General features: G+C 46.8%; 1 protein-coding gene across 3 annotated transcripts in view; it reads left to right on the top strand.

Moving 5' to 3' along the window:
• The first annotated feature begins 3,817 nt into the window (after window positions 1-3,817).
• Window positions 3,818-21,678, top strand: part of SOAT1 (sterol O-acyltransferase 1) — a 54,947-nt gene continuing 37,086 nt past the window's right edge. For 2 of the 3 annotated variants that reach the window (XM_044300714.1, XM_044300715.1), the window contains exon 1: window positions 3,818-3,975. In XM_044300714.1, coding sequence (XP_044156649.1) covers window positions 3,967-3,975 — 9 coding nt within the window. In that variant the 5' untranslated portion in view covers window positions 3,818-3,966. Of the gene's footprint in view, window positions 4,041-21,678 lie in introns of all 3 variants that reach the window. The other variant, XM_044300716.1, reaches the window with a different exon arrangement.

Genomic DNA, 21,678 nt, shown 5'->3' on the forward strand with positions numbered 1-21,678 from the left:
GTCCCAGGTGTCGGACACCCACCGATCATAAACTGATGACCTATCCAAAATAAAAGTCTCGGAAAAAACTTGAGACTGGGAACATTTCCTTTTCATATGGTCAGGCAGGGTGCAAGGGGTAAAAAAATAATAATATAGACTCTCCTGTCCATGACATTCCAGCTCCAAGCTCTACTCTCCTGCGCTTCCAGGGACCTAAAACAACCCTTACGCTGGGTTCAGACCTGAGCGTTCTGAAACGAGCGCTCTGTATGCGCGATTGTACGGGCGTTTACAATCGCGCATACAGAGATAGGGGTGCACACATTGTCGCGCGTTCCCGAATATCTATGTGCGGGAACGCGCGACAAACGCCCAAAAAAAAGCTCAAGCACTTGTTTGAGCGTCGGGCGTTTTACAGCGCGATCGTACGTGCTGTAAAACGCCCAGGTGAGAACCATTCCCATAGGGAATCATTGGTTCTTGCCTGTTGTGCGTTTTACAGCGCGTAGGAACGCGCTGTAAAACGCTCAGGTGTGAACCCAGCGTAATGTGAATCTGGCTCGGGCGTTCAGACGCAGCGGATTGGTTGTGACAAATTTTAGAACAGTTCATGTAATCCCAATACAAGGGTGTATAACTGGGACACGGCGGTTCTGCGTTATAGTATAGTGCGGCTGGAAGGGCCCCGGCGGACTCTATTGAATTCAGTCTGTATTGTTAATGGCTGCGCGGTATTGAAGGTGCAAAATGAGAACAAAAGGATTAGGCACTGAAATTCAACACGGCCCATTCTTTTTTCCATTTATATCATCTGTCAGAGGAGAGCGAGGCGGTCTCCATACACATTAGGCTAGCTTCACATTGGCATTGTAAGTTGACGGATCTGGAGCACTACATTATAGTGAATGGTCCCTCGGCGGTGTCCAGCGTCTGCCAGGTGACTATGCTGAAACAGAATACAGGAATTTAAAACGGCAATGTGAATCTCGCATTAGATTGTCCGCCGGTCCTGCTGAAGACAGCAGCTGTGGCCGACGATACTCTAAGCCAGGGGTCAGCACCCTCCATTACTCCAGCTGTTGTGAAACTACAATACCCAGCATGCTCCATTCATTTCTATGCGAGTTCGGAGAATAGCAGACCAATAATGCATGCTGGGAGTTGTAGTTTCACAACAGCTGTAGTGCCGGTGGTCACCTACCCCTGCTCTAAGCTGCGATGGCTAACCTCCGGCACTCCAGCTGTTGTAAAACTACGACTGCCAAGATGTACACTTGCTTGGCTGTTCTCAAAACTTCATAGAAATGAATGGAGCATGCTGGGAGTCGTAATTTTACCACAGCTAGAATGCCGGAGGTTAGCCATCACGATGTGTATGGGGCCATTGTGTTCCCCCTGTGATGTCCAAATAAGGTGACCACATTTCCTAACTGCCATTCAGGGACACTTACTTTCACAAGTGCATTTTGTCAAACTTCTAGGTGAAATGGGGCCCTGGGGCGAAAAAGCCCCCCCCCCATGACACTTGATGACTTTTACAGAAGAAACTGTATATTGTGTGACACAGTGTAGCGGTATAATGTATATTGTGTGGCACAGTGTAGCGGTATACTGTATATTGTGTGGCACAGTGTAGAGGTATAATGTATATTGTGTGGCACAGTGTAGAGGTATACTGTATATTGTGTGGCACAGTGTAGCGGTATACTGTATATTGTGTGGCACAGTGTAGAGGTATACTGTATATTGTGTGGCACAGTGTAGAGGTATACTGTATATGGTGTGGCACAGTGTAGCGGTATACTGTATATTGTGTGGCACAGTGTAGAGGTATACTGTATATTGTGTGGCACAGTGTAGAGGTATACTGTATATTGTGTGGCACAGTGTAGAGGTATACTGTATATTGTGTGGCACAGTGTAGAGGTATACTGTATATTGTGGGGCACAGTGTAGAGGTATACTGTATATTGTGTAGCACAGTGTAGAGGTATACTGTATATTGTGTGGCACAGCGTAGAGGTATACTGTATATGGTGTGGCACAGTGTAGAGGTATACTGTATATTGTGTGGCACAGTGTAGAGGTATACTGTATATGGTGGGGCACAGTGTAGAGGTATACTGTATATTGTGTGGCACAGTGTAGAGGTATACTGTATATTGTGTGGCACAGTGTAGCGGTATACTGTATATTGTGTGGCACAGTGTAGAGGTATACTGTATATTGTGTGGCACAGTGTAGAGGTATACTGTATATTGTGTGGCACAGTGTAGAGGTATAATGTATATTGTGGGGCACAGTGTAGCGGTATACTGTACATTGTGGGGCACAGTGTAGAGGTATACTGTATATTGTGGGGCACAGTGTAGAGGTATACTGTATATTGTGTGGTACAGTGTAACGGTATACTGTATATTGTGTGGCACAGTGTAGAGGTATACTGTATATGGTGTGGCACAGTGTAGCGGTATACTGTATATTGTGGGGCACAGTGTAGAGGTATACTGTATATTGTGTGGCACAGTGTAGAGGTATACTGTATATTGTGTGGCACAGTGTAGAGGTATACTGTATATTGTGTGGCACAGTGTAGAGGTATACTATACATTGTGGGGCACAGTGTAGCGGTATACTGTACATTGTGGGGCACAGTGTAGAGGTATACTGTATATTGTGGGGCACAGTGTAGCGGTATACTGTACATTGTGGGGCACAGTGTAGGCTATATGTGTATAACATAAACATATTTCACATGAACACTTACAGTTACTTGGCTTGGCCCTTGGGGGTCTCGGACACCTCCACACTTTGGCCGGGGGCTCGGCAGAGCTGATGTGTTTTATCCTAATGAGAAAGATTTCATAATAAGGATTTGGAGAAGGGGCAGAGGGATAGCAGAGCAGGGAGAGGCCAGTGCTGCTACTAGGGGGTCATACCATGGGGGAGTAATAAAGCCCACCATAATGCCCCCCCAATAGTAATAATTCTCCTTATAATGTGACAGTGCAAAAAATACCCCCTTGTAATGCCCCCAGTTGAGCCAATGTCTCCATAGTGCCCCCATAATATGCCAGTATAAAATACCCCTATATAGTGCCCCCAGTAAATGCCCCCATAGTGCTCCTCTCCCCCTCCTAGTGCCCCCCATATTGTACCAGTATAAAATGCCCCATATATAGTGCCCCAGTAGATGCCCTCAGTGTCCCCCATAATTTGTAAGTAAAAAATACCCCTTCTCAGTGCCCCCGTAGATGACCCCATAGTACCCCTCTCCCCCCTTCCCCATAGTACCCACCATAACTTGTCCCAGTATAAAATGCCCCTATACAGAGCCCCCATATAAAATAACCGTTCTTTGCGGCCTCAGTAGATGGGAAAATGCTCCAATAGGGGACTTGGATGGGGCTGACTTCTGATAAGTTTCAATTAGAGGGTCAGAAGTAATAACGAGGGGCATTTGGATGAAAATGAGTTACAGTCCCTTTCAGAGATGCATATTGTGAGGTATGTTTGTACAATCACTACAGGGCTCCTGTCACGACATGACGTCATTAAAGGTGCTGAAACTTTATTTCTTTAGAAATCCTTTTTATTTTACTTCACTGCTCCTTGTTTCCATCGCGACCCCTCTGTTATATGATCACGTTTCTTGTCTCTATACTACTACAACCCCCAAACTCCCATACTAAGGTAGAGGGCAAATGAGGTGACTGCGCATGCGCACACGCTCGACACAGTAGACCGCACCTGCGCACTAGACCAACCTGCGCTGCATCTCACAACTCCCATTCCCCAGCTTTTACCATAGAGCGGGTACCCGGTGTGCAGAGCGCCGCTCTGACTCACCACTGCTGCTTTAATAGAGAGGAGCAGGAAGAGATGGATCACAAGTGAGCGGAGAGCTCGTCTCAACTGGTGGGAGCCGGCAGACCCGCAGAATCCTCCCTCCCCGCTTCTCTCTCTCTGGATAACGCAGCGTGAATGAGCCAGGTACCCCTCCGAGTAACGCGTGTGCGGTGCGTGTGTCCTGTGTGAGCAGCCGCCGGCTTGTGTTGGTGCGTTTTTATGAATGAATGAGTGGGCGCTGTGTGTACTGTGTTCTACTCCAGCAGCCATTGTTGTGGGCAGCACATGGCAGGGGCTTCAGTCTCCAGGATTTTAGTGACTGGTCTTTGAATAGGTTTACTTCAGCTCCTCCTCTGTGGATCTGACTGGGTCTGGGTTGGAGCTGATGGTTTTGTCGCCATGGACTGGTTTTTGGTTATACGAGCCGAGTACTCGCCACATCGGCGCCTCCAAAGAAATCCAGCCGTGAAGTTCGGGCTAGATCTCCAGTATTTTTTATTTTTTTTGTTTTGCCAGTGATAATCTGTGAGGGGAAACCAATGGCGGTCACGTAAGAGCTATAACTTCTTTTTAAAGGGGTTGTCTTGTGTCAGCAAATGGCATTCATCATGTAGAGATGTTGTCTCATCTCAGTCAATGGGGGTAGAACGCTAGGATATGCCCCCATTTTCTGGTAGGTGCGGGTTTTCCCCCTATCTCCTAAAAGGAGCCCTGAAAGTGGTGGAGGGGCGCACTGCGCGTGCACAGCCGCCCTCCATTAATTTCTATGGGATCGCCGAAAATAGGGACCATAGACGTGAATGGGAGCGGTGGCCGGTCATGCGCTGTGCGCTCCTATTCACTTCTATGGGGTGAGCGCTTGGTGGTGGCCGGACAGGAGTCCTCCAGCCACCACTCAGTTCTCGATATAGGTGCGGGACCCAGCAGTATCATCCTAGCGATATGCCCCCCCCCCCCCATTGTTTCAGATAAGACAACCCCTTTAAAGAGGACTTTTCATTGGGTTGAGTATTATAAACTCGTATGCCTACCAGATAGGTGAATGCCCCCACATGTAAATGGGTTTTATGTTATTATTTATTTTATTTTTTCCCGTGGGGATGCTGTGCCCCCTTGCTATTTTTGGGGCCGGTACAGAGCGGAGGAGACGCCCGCGTTTCTAAGGGGGGCATCATCTTCTCCCTGCCTGTGACGCCAATCACATAGGAGCGCCTCACAATCAGGGAGTAAAAACGGCTCGCCTTCTCCCCGGCTGTGACGCTCTCCGGTGTGATTGGACGGAATCGCAGGCAGGGAGAAGAAGATGCCCCCTTAGAAACGCTGGCGTCTCCTCCTCCCTGTACCGATGGTGGAAATTAACATAGCGAGAGGCACAGCGTCCCTACAGAGTGGCATTTTTTTGAAGAAAAAAAAAATATATTCATTTGCATGTGCGGGCGTTCACCTATCGGGTAGGCATACCAGTTTATAGTACTGAGACCAATGAAAGGTCCTCTTTAATACAAGGCACACAAGGTGGTCACACATGCTCAGTGACATCGTTCAACTGCCATCAGCCATATCTGTAAAAGGGAATCTGTCACCTAGTTTTAGCCTATAGAGATGCGGACATGCACGGATAGATCTCCGCTAGCATGTCCGCAATATACCTGTCCCATAGGGCTGTGTGGTTTTATTTCGCTTAAAAAAAAATATAAATTAAAGTTTTATTTATATGTAAGGTGCCCAAGGCATGGTTACTTATGGTTAAAGGGAACCTGTCACCGGTATTTTGTGTATAGAGCTGAGGACATGGGGGGCTAGATGGCCGCTAGCACAACTGAAATACCCAGTCCCCATAGCTCTGTGTGCTTTTATTGTGTAAAAAAAAAAAGATTTGATTCATATGCAAATTAACCTGAGATGAGTCCTGCCCCTGACTCATCTCAGGTTAATTTGCATATGTATCAAATTGGTTTTTTTTTACACAATAAAATCACACAGAGCTATGGGGACTGGGTATTGTGGATGTGCTAGCGGCCATCTAGCAACCCACGTCCTCGGCTCTATACACAGGTTCCCTTTTAAAAGCTGGGATAGTTTCGGAGAGAGAGCTGCAGCAGCAAGGGCATGCCCCTGAAATGAATCTAACAAAGCACTTGGAGCAATGAATGGAAAAATCTTTGGATCCATGTCAGGCACAGGGCTGGTTCTAGCTTTGTTAGAAAGAGACTGTCATGTACCAGATGATGTCAGATTTTATTTTTTATTGTTGCATTAATCATGGGATAACCCCTTTAATAAATATCCCCTTTGGGACGCAGTCACACAACCATATTTTGCATCAGTGCCTGATCCATGTCTCTTGCAGGTTGCACCCATTCGGTTTCATGGATTTGCAAAATTACGGACAGCACATGGACGTCCATTCCACGAATGGATGGAACATGTCCTATTCTTGTCTGTATTGCGGATAAGGATATTCATTCCTAGCCATGGGCCTGAGAAAAAAACGCGATGCACGCAGTACGTGTCCGTATTTTGTGGATCCATGGTTTGCGGATTATAGTAAGGATACGGTTGTGTGCGTGAGGCCTAGGACTGAGCAGTACATACAGGTTCCCGTGCCTTTGAGCCATGGGTGGTGGGTACCCAGACCCTAAGGGATCGTAACTTCCGACATATTACAAGTTTTCTGAATCGGTAGGTGCACTTTGAGAAAAGTCAGAACTGCTTAGTTCTTGGCTGTAACTTTTTATATTTAACGTGGACGACTTTAAGCACATTTGTGGTCACTTATAAAACTGGTGTACAGTAGGACTGGCTTAGGTGCCCATAGCAACCAATCAGATTCCACCTTTCATTTTTCACAGCTCGTTTGGAAAATGATCCTAATTTGGTTTTAAAATACTCCCTACTTATTAGTGTCCAGTCGCCTCGAGAGAAACCAACCAATTTGTCTCAGCAGCAGGGCTTCTTTACCTGTGGGGGGCTGTCCCTGCAGGTGATGAAGCACCCACCTCTTGCAAGATTGACAGGGCGGCCCTGCTACACTGATACTAGGACACGTAACATGTATCGCGCCCAGAATCGCCATGTAGCCGTACTGATGGCATATTCTGCTCTGAAGCCGAGCCTCTGCTCTTGCTCTGCCAATCGGAGCAGCGGCGCAGGCAGGAAACTGTCGGGGCAATATGTCTGATCCTGTGAATGGGAGCTTCTTCACTGCAGGGACAACCCCCCCCCAGTTGAAGCCCTGCTGATTAGACAAATTGATTCTCTCATCTCTACGCAATATAAGAGTGTTTTTAACCAATTCCTATCTAGCAGATAGCTTCCACATGGATTTTAGGGCAATTTTCACATATTACACGTGTTTACTGTGTGTGGGATAAGCAAGTTTATTGTGCTGTGGATTCCCCCCCCCCCCTTAGATATGATGTTACAGGGGTTGTCAAGTCTTACTGGCTTTCCCCTGTTGACACGAAGGGTTGATGTGCCGTCCGTGTAATAAATGGATTAGCTTGACCCCTCCAGAGGAACAGACTATCTTCCCCCTTTAAATTTATTTTTAAGTTAATGATGAGAATGGAAATGAAGGACGGCCGTGCGATCTGGATGAGTGGAACCTGTTCAGTAACAGCCCGATTCTATGGTCGATCCGCACTTGTTCTTCCAATTTATCGTCCCGGGTGCCCACCTCTACCCTCCCCTGTGCCGTTTTCTCTGGGACCAAATTGCAGATAAACGTACGGTAATCTCCCACTCGTCGTTGCTCAGGATGTGACTCATAAATGCCGTTACCCAGTTCCTGATTCGGGTGCCCCCCCCCCCCCCTCTCCGCCAGGCTGGAGGCTTCTGCCACATTGTTCCCGCTTCCTCCTTGGATCACATGTCTCCTGTGCAGACGGGGTTATTATACAGAGAGAATTTATTTTTGTGTTTTTATTTATTTTTATTATGGGAAAAACAACCTACAAAGATTCACATTACAGCAGGTGTCCACATTGGGAATCCTCTAATTGACTTGCTAAGATTACTGGCAGGGTTCTGGCTAATTGTGGTGGGTTGTCCCGGTCGGGGACTACCCCTCTGTCTAATATAAAATTCCCTTTTTATAGTTCATATAAAGTGCTTGTCTATCTCAGTGCAACCCGTCCTCTTCTCTACCGGGACAGCCTGCCCGCCGGACCCCTTTTGACTATAATGGTGTCAGGCAGAGATCCGGCCGCTACCCGGCAAATATGCCAGGAATAGGGCGAACAAAAGCTGCCAGAACAGCCGGCTGCAGATGTGATGGCAGCCTAAGCAAACGGGCAGTAACTATAGCCACCAAACCAAATTGGATGGGCTTCCATCTTTTAAAAAGGAGCAGTCCCCTCCCCTGACGTGTCATTCACACCACTGTTTTGCAGCCTGCAAATAGCGGATCTGCTAAACAGAAATATCGGCCGTGTGCGTTCGGAATTTAGCGGAACATAAACAGCCCTGCGATAGAAATGCCTATTGTCTATGATTGCAGACAAGAATAGGACATGCGTTATCTTTTTTTGCAGGGCTGCAGAACGGAACTTCAGCAGCGAACCGCACACAGTGTGCTGTCCACATCTTTTGCGGCCCCATTCCACAGAATTGTGGAATGAAGGCGGATCTGGAAATACGGTCGTGTGAATGAGACTTTAGTAACTACTTGCATTCCCCATGTAATATCTATTCTTATGATGTGCCGTTCCTCTATTATTCTTTCTTGAACTTTAGAAATCAGTTGCCAGCAGTCTGCCGTAAAGGTCCAGATGGGTGTAACCAGTCGAGGGTATGTCCCTGCACCATCTACCACTATCCAGTCAGTGCTGCCAGTATCACTGTTCAGGAACGCGCGCACCCAGCTGGCTAACACCCAATAGGACTTTACTGTGGACTGTTGGTAGTTTGTTCATAACTTCTAGCAGGAATTGCACAGCATTGTGTCACATGAACAGATGCCCCAGAATTGTAAGCACTTGGAAATGCATGAAGTTACTAGAACCGACGTGCCAGGAGAGGTGACAGATTCTTTTTGATATTGGTGCCTTACGGGGTTAAAATAGTGGTCAGTTAAACATGGCTGCTTTGTTCCAGAAACAGCGCCACCCTTAGGTTGGACTAGAATATTGCAGCTCTCCCATATTGAAATGAATGGAGCTGACCTTCAATGCTGCACGCAGCCTGCAGACCATTCCGCTGCTGTTTTTTGGAAGGGGTTTTCCGTTATTTTTTTTATTTTTTTTTATGACTGATCTATCCTCCGTAGTATAGCGGCTGTGCTTGGTATAACGGCTCGCCTCCATTCACTTCAGTGGGGCTGAGCTGCTCCTAGGCCATGTGACTGAAAGCGCCTTCTCAAACAGCTGGTCGGACCCCCGCCAATCTGATACTGATGACCTATCTGGTGGATAAGATGGAGGATAGGTTATTCATTAAAAAATCCTGGAAACCCCCTTTAACTGGCCCTTATTTTAACCATCCTATGACCTGAGGTGTAATAAATAAATAAAAAAAAAAAAAAAAATTTTTTTATATATATATATATATTAATTATTCCTAGTGCACCTTCTGTTAGCTCTGTGCTGCGGCTCACTCTTCTGTTCGGTACAGCGCTGCCGATTGGTCGTGTTGAGCTTTTTACCGCCGTTAATCACTGCCCAGTCACACCACTTTTTATCCGCTGGGTGTTTATGATTTTGTTGTAAACCTTGGGAAGCGATGAAGCGATAGCTCGTCCTCGAGATAAACCCGTTTTACTGGGCTGTCGATAATGTCCTCATCGGATCCTTGTCGTTGGCGCTGACAGTCGAGGTGACCACTCAGCAGCTTGCGGCCTATCTCTACTTTCCTATCACGTAGATATGGTATCCTGTGATTGTGATGTAACCTCCTCCTCCGTCCAGATAGTGATGTCAGCGCGGGATTGATCCAGAAGCATAAGGTGACAGTCTTCCTTATCTCTTACACATGCTGGTTATCAGCCGGGGATGGTGAGCTCTTACATTTCCTCCTTGTGCGACGCGCGCCCGCTGCTCCTAGTTACATGACACTAAAGGCACCTTCCTATACAGCCGGTTTCTGCTATTTTGCAGGTATTGTTTGATTTACTCCACGGGGGTCATTTGATGTTGTGACAAAAATGATGTCCTTATTTCCCCCCACATTTGCCAGAAGATCAAAGATGGCTAAATCCCCTGAATTAATAATAATAATACCTATATATATATATATATATATATATATATATATATATATATATATATATATATATAATTTTTTTTTTTTTTTTTTTTTTTTGGTGGGTTAACGGTCCATTCACATGTCCGCAAGTGTTTTGCAGTCAGCAGAACACGTACACTGGCCATGTGCATTCTGCATTTTGCGGACGTGGCTGTGGATAAGAATAGTAAAGAAATCCCAGCGGGTGTAAATCTTCAATTGATGTATCCTTTATTTCATCATAGCAGAAATGTAACAATGGACGCGTTTCGGTCTGTCCAGCCTTCGTCAGCTCAAATTAATACAATGTTTCACCATCTTAAATAGCAAAGGAATCAATCACCTGTGGTGACGTCAGACGCCCACAAATGTGGCCAGTACCCAAATCAATCCAGTTCTCTTATACAAAACTACTATAATCAAATAAAATAACAAATCATAAATGCTGATTCAAGTTGCAGCGACTCGTCTCTGATTTGCTGTCTGTAAGGGAACGCAAAATTGTTAAAGATTTGATTTAACGGCAACACAATTCACATCTGCATAATCTCCTATTCCCTATTTAATCCTCTGGGTTGTAATGTACCCGGAGTGTGGCTCCAATAGGCCTCTCTTCGTAATAATTGTTTCTTAATGTCACCCCCCCCCCCCACTCCTGTGTCGTTTCACTTGCTCCAGCACCTGGAATCTGAAGTGCTGACCGTTTTACTACACGTGGATAAGAATGGGACACGCTCTATATTTTTTGCAGGGCCGCTGGGCGGAACTACGGCGTGCTGTCCGCATCTTTTGCGGCCATGTTGAAATGAATGGGTCCACACCTGTTCAGCAAGATTGCGGAACACATACGGACGTGTGACTGGACCCTTAAAGGGACACTTTCATCAGAAAGGGGTTACATTTTTTTTAAATTTTAATAATGCTACTTTCACACTTGCGTTTTGGGCTGCTCCGTCATGGATCTGCACAGACTGATCCGTTCAGATAATACAACCGTCATGAACGGAACCGTTTGTATTATCTGTAACATGGCCAAGACGGGTCCGTCTTGAACACCATTGAAAGTCAATGGGAGACAGATCCGTTTTCTATTGTCATAGAAAACGGATCCGTCCCTATTGACTGACTTGCATTGTGTGCCAGGACGGATACGTTTGGCTCAGTTTTGTCTTGCAGACAGAAAAACGCTGCAGGCAGTCTCCAGAGCGGAATGGAGACTGATCGGAGGCAAACGGATGCATTCTGAGCGGATCCTTATCCATTCAGAATGCAAACTGATCCATTTTGGACCGCTTGTGAGAGCCCTGAACGGATCTCAGAAACGGAAAGCCAAAATGCCAGTATGAAAGTAACCTTAGGCCTCTTTCACACAGGCGAGTTTTCCCGCGCGGGTGCAATGCGTGAGGTGAATGCTTTGCACCCGCACTGAATCCGGGCCCATTCATTTCTATGGGGCTGTGCACATGAGCGGTGATTTTCACGCATCACTTCTGCGTTGCGTGAAAATCACAGCATGCTCTATTTAGTGCGTTTTTTTTCACGCAACGCAGGCCCCATAGAAGTGAATGGGGCTGCGTGAAAATCGCAAGCATCCGCAAGTAAGTGCGGATGCGGTGCGACTTTTCACGTACGGTTGCTAGGGAAGGGGACCCGATCTTTATTATTTTCCCTTATAACGTGGTTATAAGGGAAAATAATAGTATTCTGAATACAGAATGCATAGTACAATAGCGCTGGAGGGGTTAAAAAAAAATAACGTGACTCGCCTTAATCCACTTGCTCGTGCAGCCGGCATCTCTTCTGTCTTCTTTTGTGAGGAATTGGACCTTTGTAACTGATCCATGGTGATGGATCATGTGACGGACCATGTGATGAATGTAGTGACGTCATCAAAGGTCCTTTTCCCTCACAGAACAAGACAGAAGAGAAGCCGGGCTGTGCGAACAGTGGATTAAGATGAGTTAAGTTATTATTATAATTTTTGTTTAAACCCCTCCAGTGCTATTGTACTATGCATTCTGTATTCAGAATGCAATTATTTTCCCTTATAACCATGTTATAAGGGAAAATAATTACATCTACACAACCTTGAACCCAAACCTGAACTTCTGTGAAGAAGTTCGGGGCTGGGTACCACATTCCGTTTTTTATCACGCGCGCGCAAAACACATTGCACCTGTGCGATAAAAACGGAACGCAATCGCAGTCCAAACTGACTACAATTGGGTACCTACCCGCACGGGTTTCCCGCAACGCATCCGGACACGCTCGTGTGAAAGAGGCCTTAGACTTGATAGGGGAGATCTAGCATCTCCCTTGCACCAGAAAAGTAGCTTTTAAAAAGTCACAAGTTGTGTATTTGACTTTTTAGAAAAAATTTGCAAAATGGAACAAAGTTATGTTAATTTTTAGGCTACTTTCACACTGGCGTTTTGGCTTTCCGTTTCTGAGATCCGTTCAGGGCTCTCACAAGCGGTCCAAAACGGATCAGTTTTTCCCTAAAGCATGCTGAATGAAAAAAGATCCGCTCAGAATGCCTCAGTTTGCCTCCGTTCCGTCTCCATTCCGCTCTTGAGTCAGACACCAAAACGCTGCCTGACGAAGCAGAGCCAAACGGATCCATTCTGACACACAATGTAAGTCAATGAGGACGGATCCGTTTTCTATGACACAATGTGGCACAATAGAAAACGGATCCGTCCTCATTGACTTTCAATTGTGTTCATGACGGATCCGTCATGGCTATGTTAAAGATAATACAAACGGATCTGTTCTGAACGGATCTGTCATGGCTATAGAAGACCTAATACAACCGGATCCGTTCATGCAGTTGTAATATTTTTAAAGGAAGTGTTTTTTGCAGATCTATGACGGATCCGCAAAAAACGCTGGTGTGAAAGTAGCCATAACGGTTTTCTGGTGCAAGTGGAGCCAGAAATCTATGGCAGTACACAGACTGCACAGAGGGTGCGCCTAATTTATGACAAAGCGAGGTCAGGGGACATCAAGATCAGCGTAGAAAGCACAATTTCCCCCCCATAATTCTTAGAAATATCCGTCTACAATTTTTGGCTGTTTTTGATTTTCGCGTTACTGTAGAGATAAAGCTCCCGTAGAGAGAAGGAATCCATTCTTGGTTATCTGCTAGTAAAATATTAGGTTAGTAAAATTTGAAATTACAGTATGACGGCTATAGTGTTCTCATTAGGCCTCATGCACACAGTTTTTGCGGCTCGGGTGCGGACCCATTTACTACAATGGGGCCGCAAAAGATGTGGACAGCACTCAGTGTGCTGTCCGCATCCGTTGCACCGTTCGGAGGCCTTCAAAAAAAATATAGCATGTCCTATTCTTGTGCGTTTTGTGGACAAGAATAGGCATGTCTACAATGGGCCGCCCTTACGTTCCGCAAACTGTGGAAGGAACACGGATGGTTTGTAATTTTTATTATTTTTTTTTTGGGCGGACCGCAAAAAAAAACCGCACGGTCGTGTGCATGTAGCCTTATAGGCCTAGATAAGTATCCACAGAAGAGCATTGATCATATCGGCCTAATGTGTGATGCTCTAAATGAGTCACTTTTTCCCCTTCTCTCTGTGGTCAGAGTGCATGATCTGACTGAGAAAGTTAGAGACTTTCTGCTGTGTTAAAAGTCCAAGCAAAGAAGGAAGTTAAAGGGACAAGAAGCGGAATGCACAAGAGCGGCTTCAAAAAAGTATATCCTGAAAAACAGACACTTTGTTTATTTTTATTTTTTTGCAAAAGTAAAAAAATAAAAAATATTCACATATAGGCTGTTAATATGTGATTTAAAAAAATAGATAAAATAATGGGTTTCCCTTTAAGCAGCTGTCCCTCATGTGCAGAGGTCATGGGAGAGGAGGTTCAGATATGTTGGATTTTGACATCTGTTAGGTGGCTGAGATTGACCTCCATTGTAATAATGTTTATGGCTGGGTCGGAAAAGATACCGGATTATCAGATCTGGATAATAGGACAGTTGTATCGGGGAGTCCTTAAAGGGGTTCTCCGGGCATTTAGTCTAATTAGCGAGCGGTACTAACCTGTAGAGGGAAGACCTTTTACATAATACTTACTCTTCCTCAATGCCGCTGTCTCTGCTGCACTGGCGCACGCTGCGGGCTCTTCTTCCCGGTTCCTGACCGGATGTGGCCGCTTCTTTTCCTGTTCCCTGTATCCATCCCACATCCCTCATGGAATAGCCAGCAGCGGGGACGGCTGCATAGGAGGGCAAGTCCTATGTAAAAGGGGCTTCCTCCACAGGTTAGCAGCATACGATCATCCCCAGAGTACCTCATTATTCAGACTGTGAGGACTAGGCTACATGCACACAAATGTATGTATTTTGCGGTTTTCAAAATGCGGATCTGCAAAAAATACGGATGACGTCCGTGTTGTATGTTTTTTATTTATTTTTTTATTTTTATTTGCGGATCCATTGTAACAGTGCCTATCCAAAACGGAGAAGAATAGGATATGTTTTATATATTGGGGGTCTATGGAACGGACAAACGGATGCAGACATTTTTTGCAGACCCATTGAAATGAATGCAACCGCATCCTATCCGCCAAAAAATTGAACATTCACATGACTGTATTAATTTTTTTGGAATGCGTGCAGACCTATTCATTTCAATGGGGCTGCAAAAGATGCGGACAGTACACGGTGTGCTGTTCCGTTCCGCGGCCCCGCAAAAAAGATGGAGCATGTCCTATTCTTGGCCGCAATTGCGGACGAGAATGGGCATTTTCTATGGTAGCGCCGGCCATGTATGGTCCGCAAATTGCGGAAAGCATGTGGTCGGTATCCGTGTCATTACGGTCGTGTGAATGTAGCCTTAAGTAGAGATAACCAGCTACAAAATGATCATGTAGTTGAGATCCAGCATGGCGGTCCCTGCCATCTGTTGGGAGTCCCATAAACAGGATAGTCGGACGGCCCTGCTCAGGTGGGTTGAGCAGATCTTTATCTAAGGCAGGGCTCGACAAATCCCAGGTCGCCATGGCGATCAGGAATTTGGTCCTGGTGCTTGGGTATTTGTCAGCCTGTTTTCAAAGGTGCCCGGGCGACGGGTGCAGAGTGCCAGAGGGGGGCACTGTCTGTCCGGAGGCAGCAGGAGTGGCGATGAGCGCCTCCATTGTGGAAGTGCCCATCTCCCTATTCATCTGTATCTCCATCCTCAGGACAGCGATACAGATGAATGGTGTGGAGGAGCAGGGGAGAGGAGTCTCCCTTGCCCGTTCCTCTGATAGGCTACAGGCCTAGTGTCTGTAGCCTATCAGACGCCGTGCGGGACACAGGCCGGAAGAGGCCTGCATCGCATCACTGACAGCAGCATAAGGTAAGTATATGAGTTTATTGTTTTTATTATTTATAGTATACTGTGGCAAAAAGGGGGGTGGGGGTATATACTGGCACATTATGGGGGGGGGCACTATGGAGAAGAGTGGAAGGAGCACTATGGGGGCATCTACTGGGGGCTTCGCCTGGCTCCTAACTTTTTTAGCTGGCTCCTAGATTCCAAGGAAATTTGTGAAACCCTAAACTAAGGCCTCTTTCACATCTCTGTTCTGATATCCTGCAGGCTGATCCGGCACAGAGGATCTCACAGGATACCCTACTTCACCACCGGATCCCTTTTGACTGCAATTGGGTCTGGTGGCGATCTGGACGATTTCTGGTATAAATGCCGGGTTTTAGCCGAGCAAAAAAAAAAAGTTGCATGCAATTTTTTCCATTTCATCCACCATGACGGCCCACATTGAGATTGACCCTTGACCTCTGTAGGGGCAGGAACACATAGAGAGTTTAAGAACCCCCCACCCCTCCACCTCCTCAGTGCTTTCCTGCCCCTACAGGGGCCAACACGTGGAGAGTTCCTCCTTCATGGAGGATGAAATAACCGTATCTTTCTTACAGGTTCTCCAGCTGGCCTCCCGCGGCAGGGGCCAAGGCTGGCCAGCTAGGAGCATCGAGGACCCTCGTCTTGGCTTATGCCGAGGCCTGTGGTCCTCCCCATACCTTCGGACTTCCTTCCCTCCTTGTGGATGCAGTCGAAGGTGCCGGCTTCTCAGCACGCGCGGCGCTCGGCGTCCTTTCCTTCCGGAGGACCGAGCTCCGGCGTCCGGCAGGGGGAGCAGGTGCGACGCATGGAGCGTCTCTATGGGCGGGCCGGGCGACGCACGCCTCTTAGTAGGCTAGTGCGGCGCAGGCCTTCGCCGTCATGCAGGGCGCAGCTTGATGACGTCAGACGCCGGGAAATTTAAAAAGAAGACCGCGGTTCCTCTCGGCACCTCACCTGTCACACCGCGATGTCTGAGACACCTGCTCCCCGCCAGGAAGGTCCCGATCCTTCTGCCTCCAGCACAGTGAGTCCCCTTCGGGGGGGTATATATTTCAGTTTCTTGTAAACCTGATTTACTGATGCTGGGTTATCTGGTTGCTTCCTTCTGCAGGGCAGCAAGGAATTAAAATCTAAAACAAAGCCCTTAAAATGCTGTGCTTGTTCCAAGCATCTCCCCGAAAATTATAAAAAGCGACTATGCAAACCTTGCACTTCGGAGATTTGGAAAGAGGAGCAACCAGATATACTCTCGGAGATGAAGTCCTTTATTTCTGACGAGATTAAGTCCTCTTTAGCCTCCTTATCTACTCCTGCCAGCGACCCCATCCCTTCTAAGAAGCGCAAAATATCCGTTATTTCTTCCTCTGAGGGTGAAGAGGTTGAAGTGGCCTCTGCCTCGTCCAGACAATTTCCTAATGAGGAACCCTTGTCGGACGGAGAGATTCTGGAGGAGGATAAAAGATACTTCTTTTCCGCTAAAGAAATGGAAGAGCTGCTCCGAGCAGTCAGGTCCACTATGGGTATTGAAGATATTCCTAAACCCCGTACGGTTCAGGATGAGATGTTTGGGGGCCTTAGAGCTAGGTCTCCCATTGTGTTCCCCATCAATGAAAATATAAAGGAAATGATATTAGAGGAATGGTCAGATCCAGAGAAGAGACTTGGCGTTCCTAAAGAATTCAGGAATAGGCTCTGCTTTGACCCGTCTGAAAGTAAAATATATAACCAGACGCCTAAGGTCGATTTACAAGTATCCAAGGTAGCAAAAAAGACCGCCCTACCCTTTGAGGATTCCTCTCAACTAAGTGATCCTATGGATAGAAAGGCAGATGGCCTTCTTAAAAAATCCTGGGAAGCGGCGATGTTTGGGGTAAAAACTAACATCTCCGCTACATCCGTTGCCAGAGCAATGTATATATGGCTTGGAGAACTAGACGAACATCTGAAGAACAAGACTCCAAGAGAAGAGATCAGGGAATCTCTCCCCCTTCTCCGCTCCGCCACGGCATTTTTAGCCGATGCGTCGGCAGAGTCAATCAGATTTTCCGCCAAGGATGCTGCCCTTTCTAATGCTGCCCGTCGGGCTTTATGGATGAAAGCCTGGTCCGGAGACAAGGCATCCAAGGCCAAGCTTTGTTCTATCCCCTTTTCAGGGGAATTTGTCTTCGGCCCCACTCTGGATAAAATCCTAGAGGGCGCAGCAGACAAGAAGAAGGGTTTTCCAGAGGACAAAGAACCAAAAAAGAAGCCCTTTCGGCAGTATCAGCCCCAGCAGAGATCCTACAGGGGGAAAGGGAAGTCTGGCCGATGGAGTTATCCAAAAGGGGGGAGAGGAAGAGGCTTTATCCTCAATCCCCAGAATAGGCAACCTAAGCAGCAATGACGCCAGGGTAGGGGGGCGACTGATGGGTTTTCTATCCTCCTGGAGTCTGGTAACTTCAAATCCCTGGGTGCTAAATATAATCTCCCAGGGCTACAGGATAGAGTTCACATCAGTCCCCCCAAAAAGATACTGCATTACATCTCAGAGCAGATCAGATCTCCCGAAAATCTGGCAGGGAGTCCAAGACCTCTTAGAGCTAGGGGTAATACGAAAGGTTCCTATCCCAGAGGAAAGAAGAGGATTCTATTCCAGTCTTTTTTTAGTAAAAAAACCAGATCAGTCCTTTCGCACGATAATAAACTTAAAACCCCTAAACAGGTCTATCTTATACAGGAGGTTCAGGATGGAGACCATCCCATCCACAATCCCTCTGATTCCAAAAGGGGCATTCATGTCGTCAATCGATCTGAAGGACGCTTACTACCACGTCCCCATCCATCATCTTTCCCAAAAGTATTTAAGGTTCGCTCTAAGAGGACCAGACAGGTCTATACATCATTTCCAATATGTCGCCCTCCCTTTTGGTATCTCCTCGGCCCCCAGGGTCTTCACAAAGATCGTAGTAGAGATGGTGGCCTGCCTTCGTCAAGAAGGAATCACAATTATACCTTATCTCGACGACTTTCTAATCCTGGGCAAGACAAAATCCGAAAACCTTTCGGCGACCCAAAGATTCTCGGAACTCTTAAGGAGCCTCGGATGGATTATAAATATAAAAAAATCCACCCTAACCCCGTCCACGAGAATAAAGTTCCTGGGCGTGGAATTAGATTCGTCTCGACTGATGACCTTCCTCCCTCAGGACAAAGCTACGGCCCTGATAGAGAAAGTCAGAACATTCCAGAAGGCTCGCAACTGCTCCATCAGAAAGGCCATGAGTCTCCTAGGAAGCCTAACTGCCTGCATCCCCTCGGTGGCTTGGTGCCAAAGCCACACAAGAATAATCCAAAATTGGATCCTAACTATCTGGGACGGAAAACAGTTAAGCCTGGACAGGGTCTTTCGGATCCCTCAGTCTGTAAAAACAGATTTGGACTGGTGGAAAGTAAAAAGAAAGCTGCTAGGGGGCCTTCAGTGGCGGAATCATCCCGTCATGCAGGTAATTACGGACGCAAGCCTCGGAGGCTGGGGAGCAAAGATAGGAGATCATCTTCTACAGGGTACCTGGCCTGCCGAAATAAGAGACAGATCTTCCAACTTCCGAGAGCTTTACGCAGTCCTGGAAGCTTTATTAAAAGGAGAGTGCCTTCTAAAAGGACAACATCTAAGAGTAATGTCAGACAACACTACAACGGTGGCCTATCTGCGTCACCAGGGGGGAACAAGATCACGGCCTCTTGGCGAGATAGCAAAAAGAATTTTCTCCTGGGCAGAAGTAAACACTTTATCTCTGTCCGCCATCCACCTAAGGGGCTGCGAAAACACAGTAGCAGACTTTCTGAGCAGAGAGACAGTAGACCCAGGAGAATGGTCTCTGAACAGGAAGATCTTCCAAAAGATCTCAGAAAGGTGGGGCTGTCCAGAGGTAGACCTATTCGCCACCAGGAAAAATGCGCAGGTAGACTGTTTCTGCTCCCTAAACCCAGGAGACAATCCATGGGCAATAGATGCTCTATCAATACATTGGAATTGGAGACTAGCCTACGCCTTTCCCCCAATACCACTGTTACCTCGGATTGTCCAGAAGCTTCTGGAGGAACCGACTACTCTCATCCTGATAGCCCCTTTGTGGCCAAAGAGAAGTTGGTTCTCCACTCTAAGACAGTTATCGCTGGAGGATCCGTGGGAGATTCCCTTCCAGAGGGACATTCTGGTCCAGGGCCCTCTTCTTCACCCAGACCCAGGCATGTTCAGGCTGTCAGCCTGGATCCTGAGAGCGAGACTCTAAGAAGCAGAGGACTTTCGGAAAAGGTGATATGTACTCTGAGGGCAAGTAGGAAAAAGGTGACCTCCTCCATCTACCTCAAGATCTGGAAGAAATACTGTTCCTGGTTAGGAGTTGAGCGCCCAGACACCACCTCTCCTCCCATCAACAGAATTTTGGACTTTCTACAGTGCGGCCTTGAGTTAGGCCTTAGACCTAGTACTTTGAAGGTCCAAATTTCTGCCCTAAGCTCCTTTTTATGACTGTAGCCTGGCCAACCACAGATGGATCAGGAGGTTCTTCAGGGCGGTTGCTAGGTTGAGACCCTCCCTGAGATCCAGAATTCCGACCTGGGATCTTAACACCGTACTAGAGGGCTTAACAAAACCTCCATTTGTACCTGCATCGGAGATCTCGTTAAAACACCTTTCCTTTAAGACTGCCTTTCTGATCGCCATCACCTCAGCCAGACGCATCGGGGAGATCCAGGCTTTATCATGTAGAGAGCCCTACCTCCAAATTAACAAGGATCACATCCGTTTAACTCTCGACCCAGGCTTTCTCCCCAAAGTAGTCTCTCCTTTCCATCTAGAGCAGGAGATCTTCCTACCCTCTATCCCTAGGTCCGATCAGGCAGGGTCTAGTGATAGGTTACATCTCCTGGACGTCAGGGACATAGTTATCCGTTACCTGGATTCTACCAGAGATTTTAGGGTGGATGACAATCTCCTTATTCAGTTTTCAGGGAAGAATAAAGGAAAGAAGTTAGCCAGGTCTTCCATAGCTAGATGGATCAAATCCACTATTGAATGTTGCTACAAGATCCAGAACAAACCCTGTCCTGGTAATGTTAAAGCCCATTCTACTAGGGCCACATCCTCCTCTTGGGCCGAGAAAGGAGGGGTCTCGCTGGACCAGATTTGTAAAGCCGCAACCTGGTCTAGTGCTAATACTTTCGTAAGACACTATCGTCTTAATCTTCCGGACGCAAATGAAGCTCTTTTCGGCCGGAAGGTTCTACAGGCGATATCCCCACCCATTTAGTTATCTGATATGTCTCAATGTGGGCCGTCATGGTGGATGAAATGGAAAAACCGCAATTAGACTTACCGGTAATTCCGTTTCCTTGAATCCACCATGACGGCCCATACTATTCCCCGTCCCTAAAAAAAAAAAAAAAAAAAAAAAATATATATAAAATATAAAAAAAAAAAAAAAAAAAGAGATTTTGGGATTTATGTTGCATATTCATGCAGGAGTTTAAGGGTATGGATCAATATCCTTTTACTTTTGTTCCACCTTTTCGGGTAATTGTAAAGCACTGAGGAGGTGGAGGGGTGGGGGGTTCTTAAACTCTCTATGTGTTCCTGCCCCTACAGAGGTCAAGGGTCAATCTCAATGTGGGCCGTCATGGTGGATTCAAGGAAACGGAATTACCGGTAAGTCTAATTGCGGTTTTTTTGATTATTTTTTTTGCCTGGCCAACAGCGGCATTAGCGCTGGATCTAGGAAACGGAGATGTGAATGCAGCCTAACACGGGTCCGCTACCAGGTCCTAGAAATATATGTGAACTTGGAAACAAAAGCTAAGAAAAAGTATGTAATGTAAATTTTTTTTATTTTTAATATTTGTTATATTTTCTGTCTATACATACTAAGGCTACTTTCACACTAGCGTTCGGGCGGATCCGTTCAGAACGGATCCGCCCATAATAATGCAGACGGAGGCTCCGTTCAGTACGGATCCGTCTGCATTATTTTAGCAAAAAAAAGCTAAGTGTGGAAATAGCCTGGGACGGATCCGTCCAGACTTCCAATGTAAAGTCAATGGGGGACGGATCCGCTTGAAGATTGAGCCACATTGTGGCATCTTCAAACGGATCCGTCCCCATTGACTTACATTGTAAGTCTGGACGGATCCGCACGCCTCCGCACGGCCAGGCGGACACCCGAACGCTGCAAGCAGCGTTCAGCTGTCCGCCTGTCCGTGCGGAGGCGAGCGGAGCGGAGGC

Source organism: Bufo gargarizans, chromosome 7 (assembly GCF_014858855.1).
Source record: "Bufo gargarizans isolate SCDJY-AF-19 chromosome 7, ASM1485885v1, whole genome shotgun sequence".
Classification (NCBI taxonomy): Eukaryota; Metazoa; Chordata; class Amphibia; order Anura; family Bufonidae; genus Bufo; species Bufo gargarizans.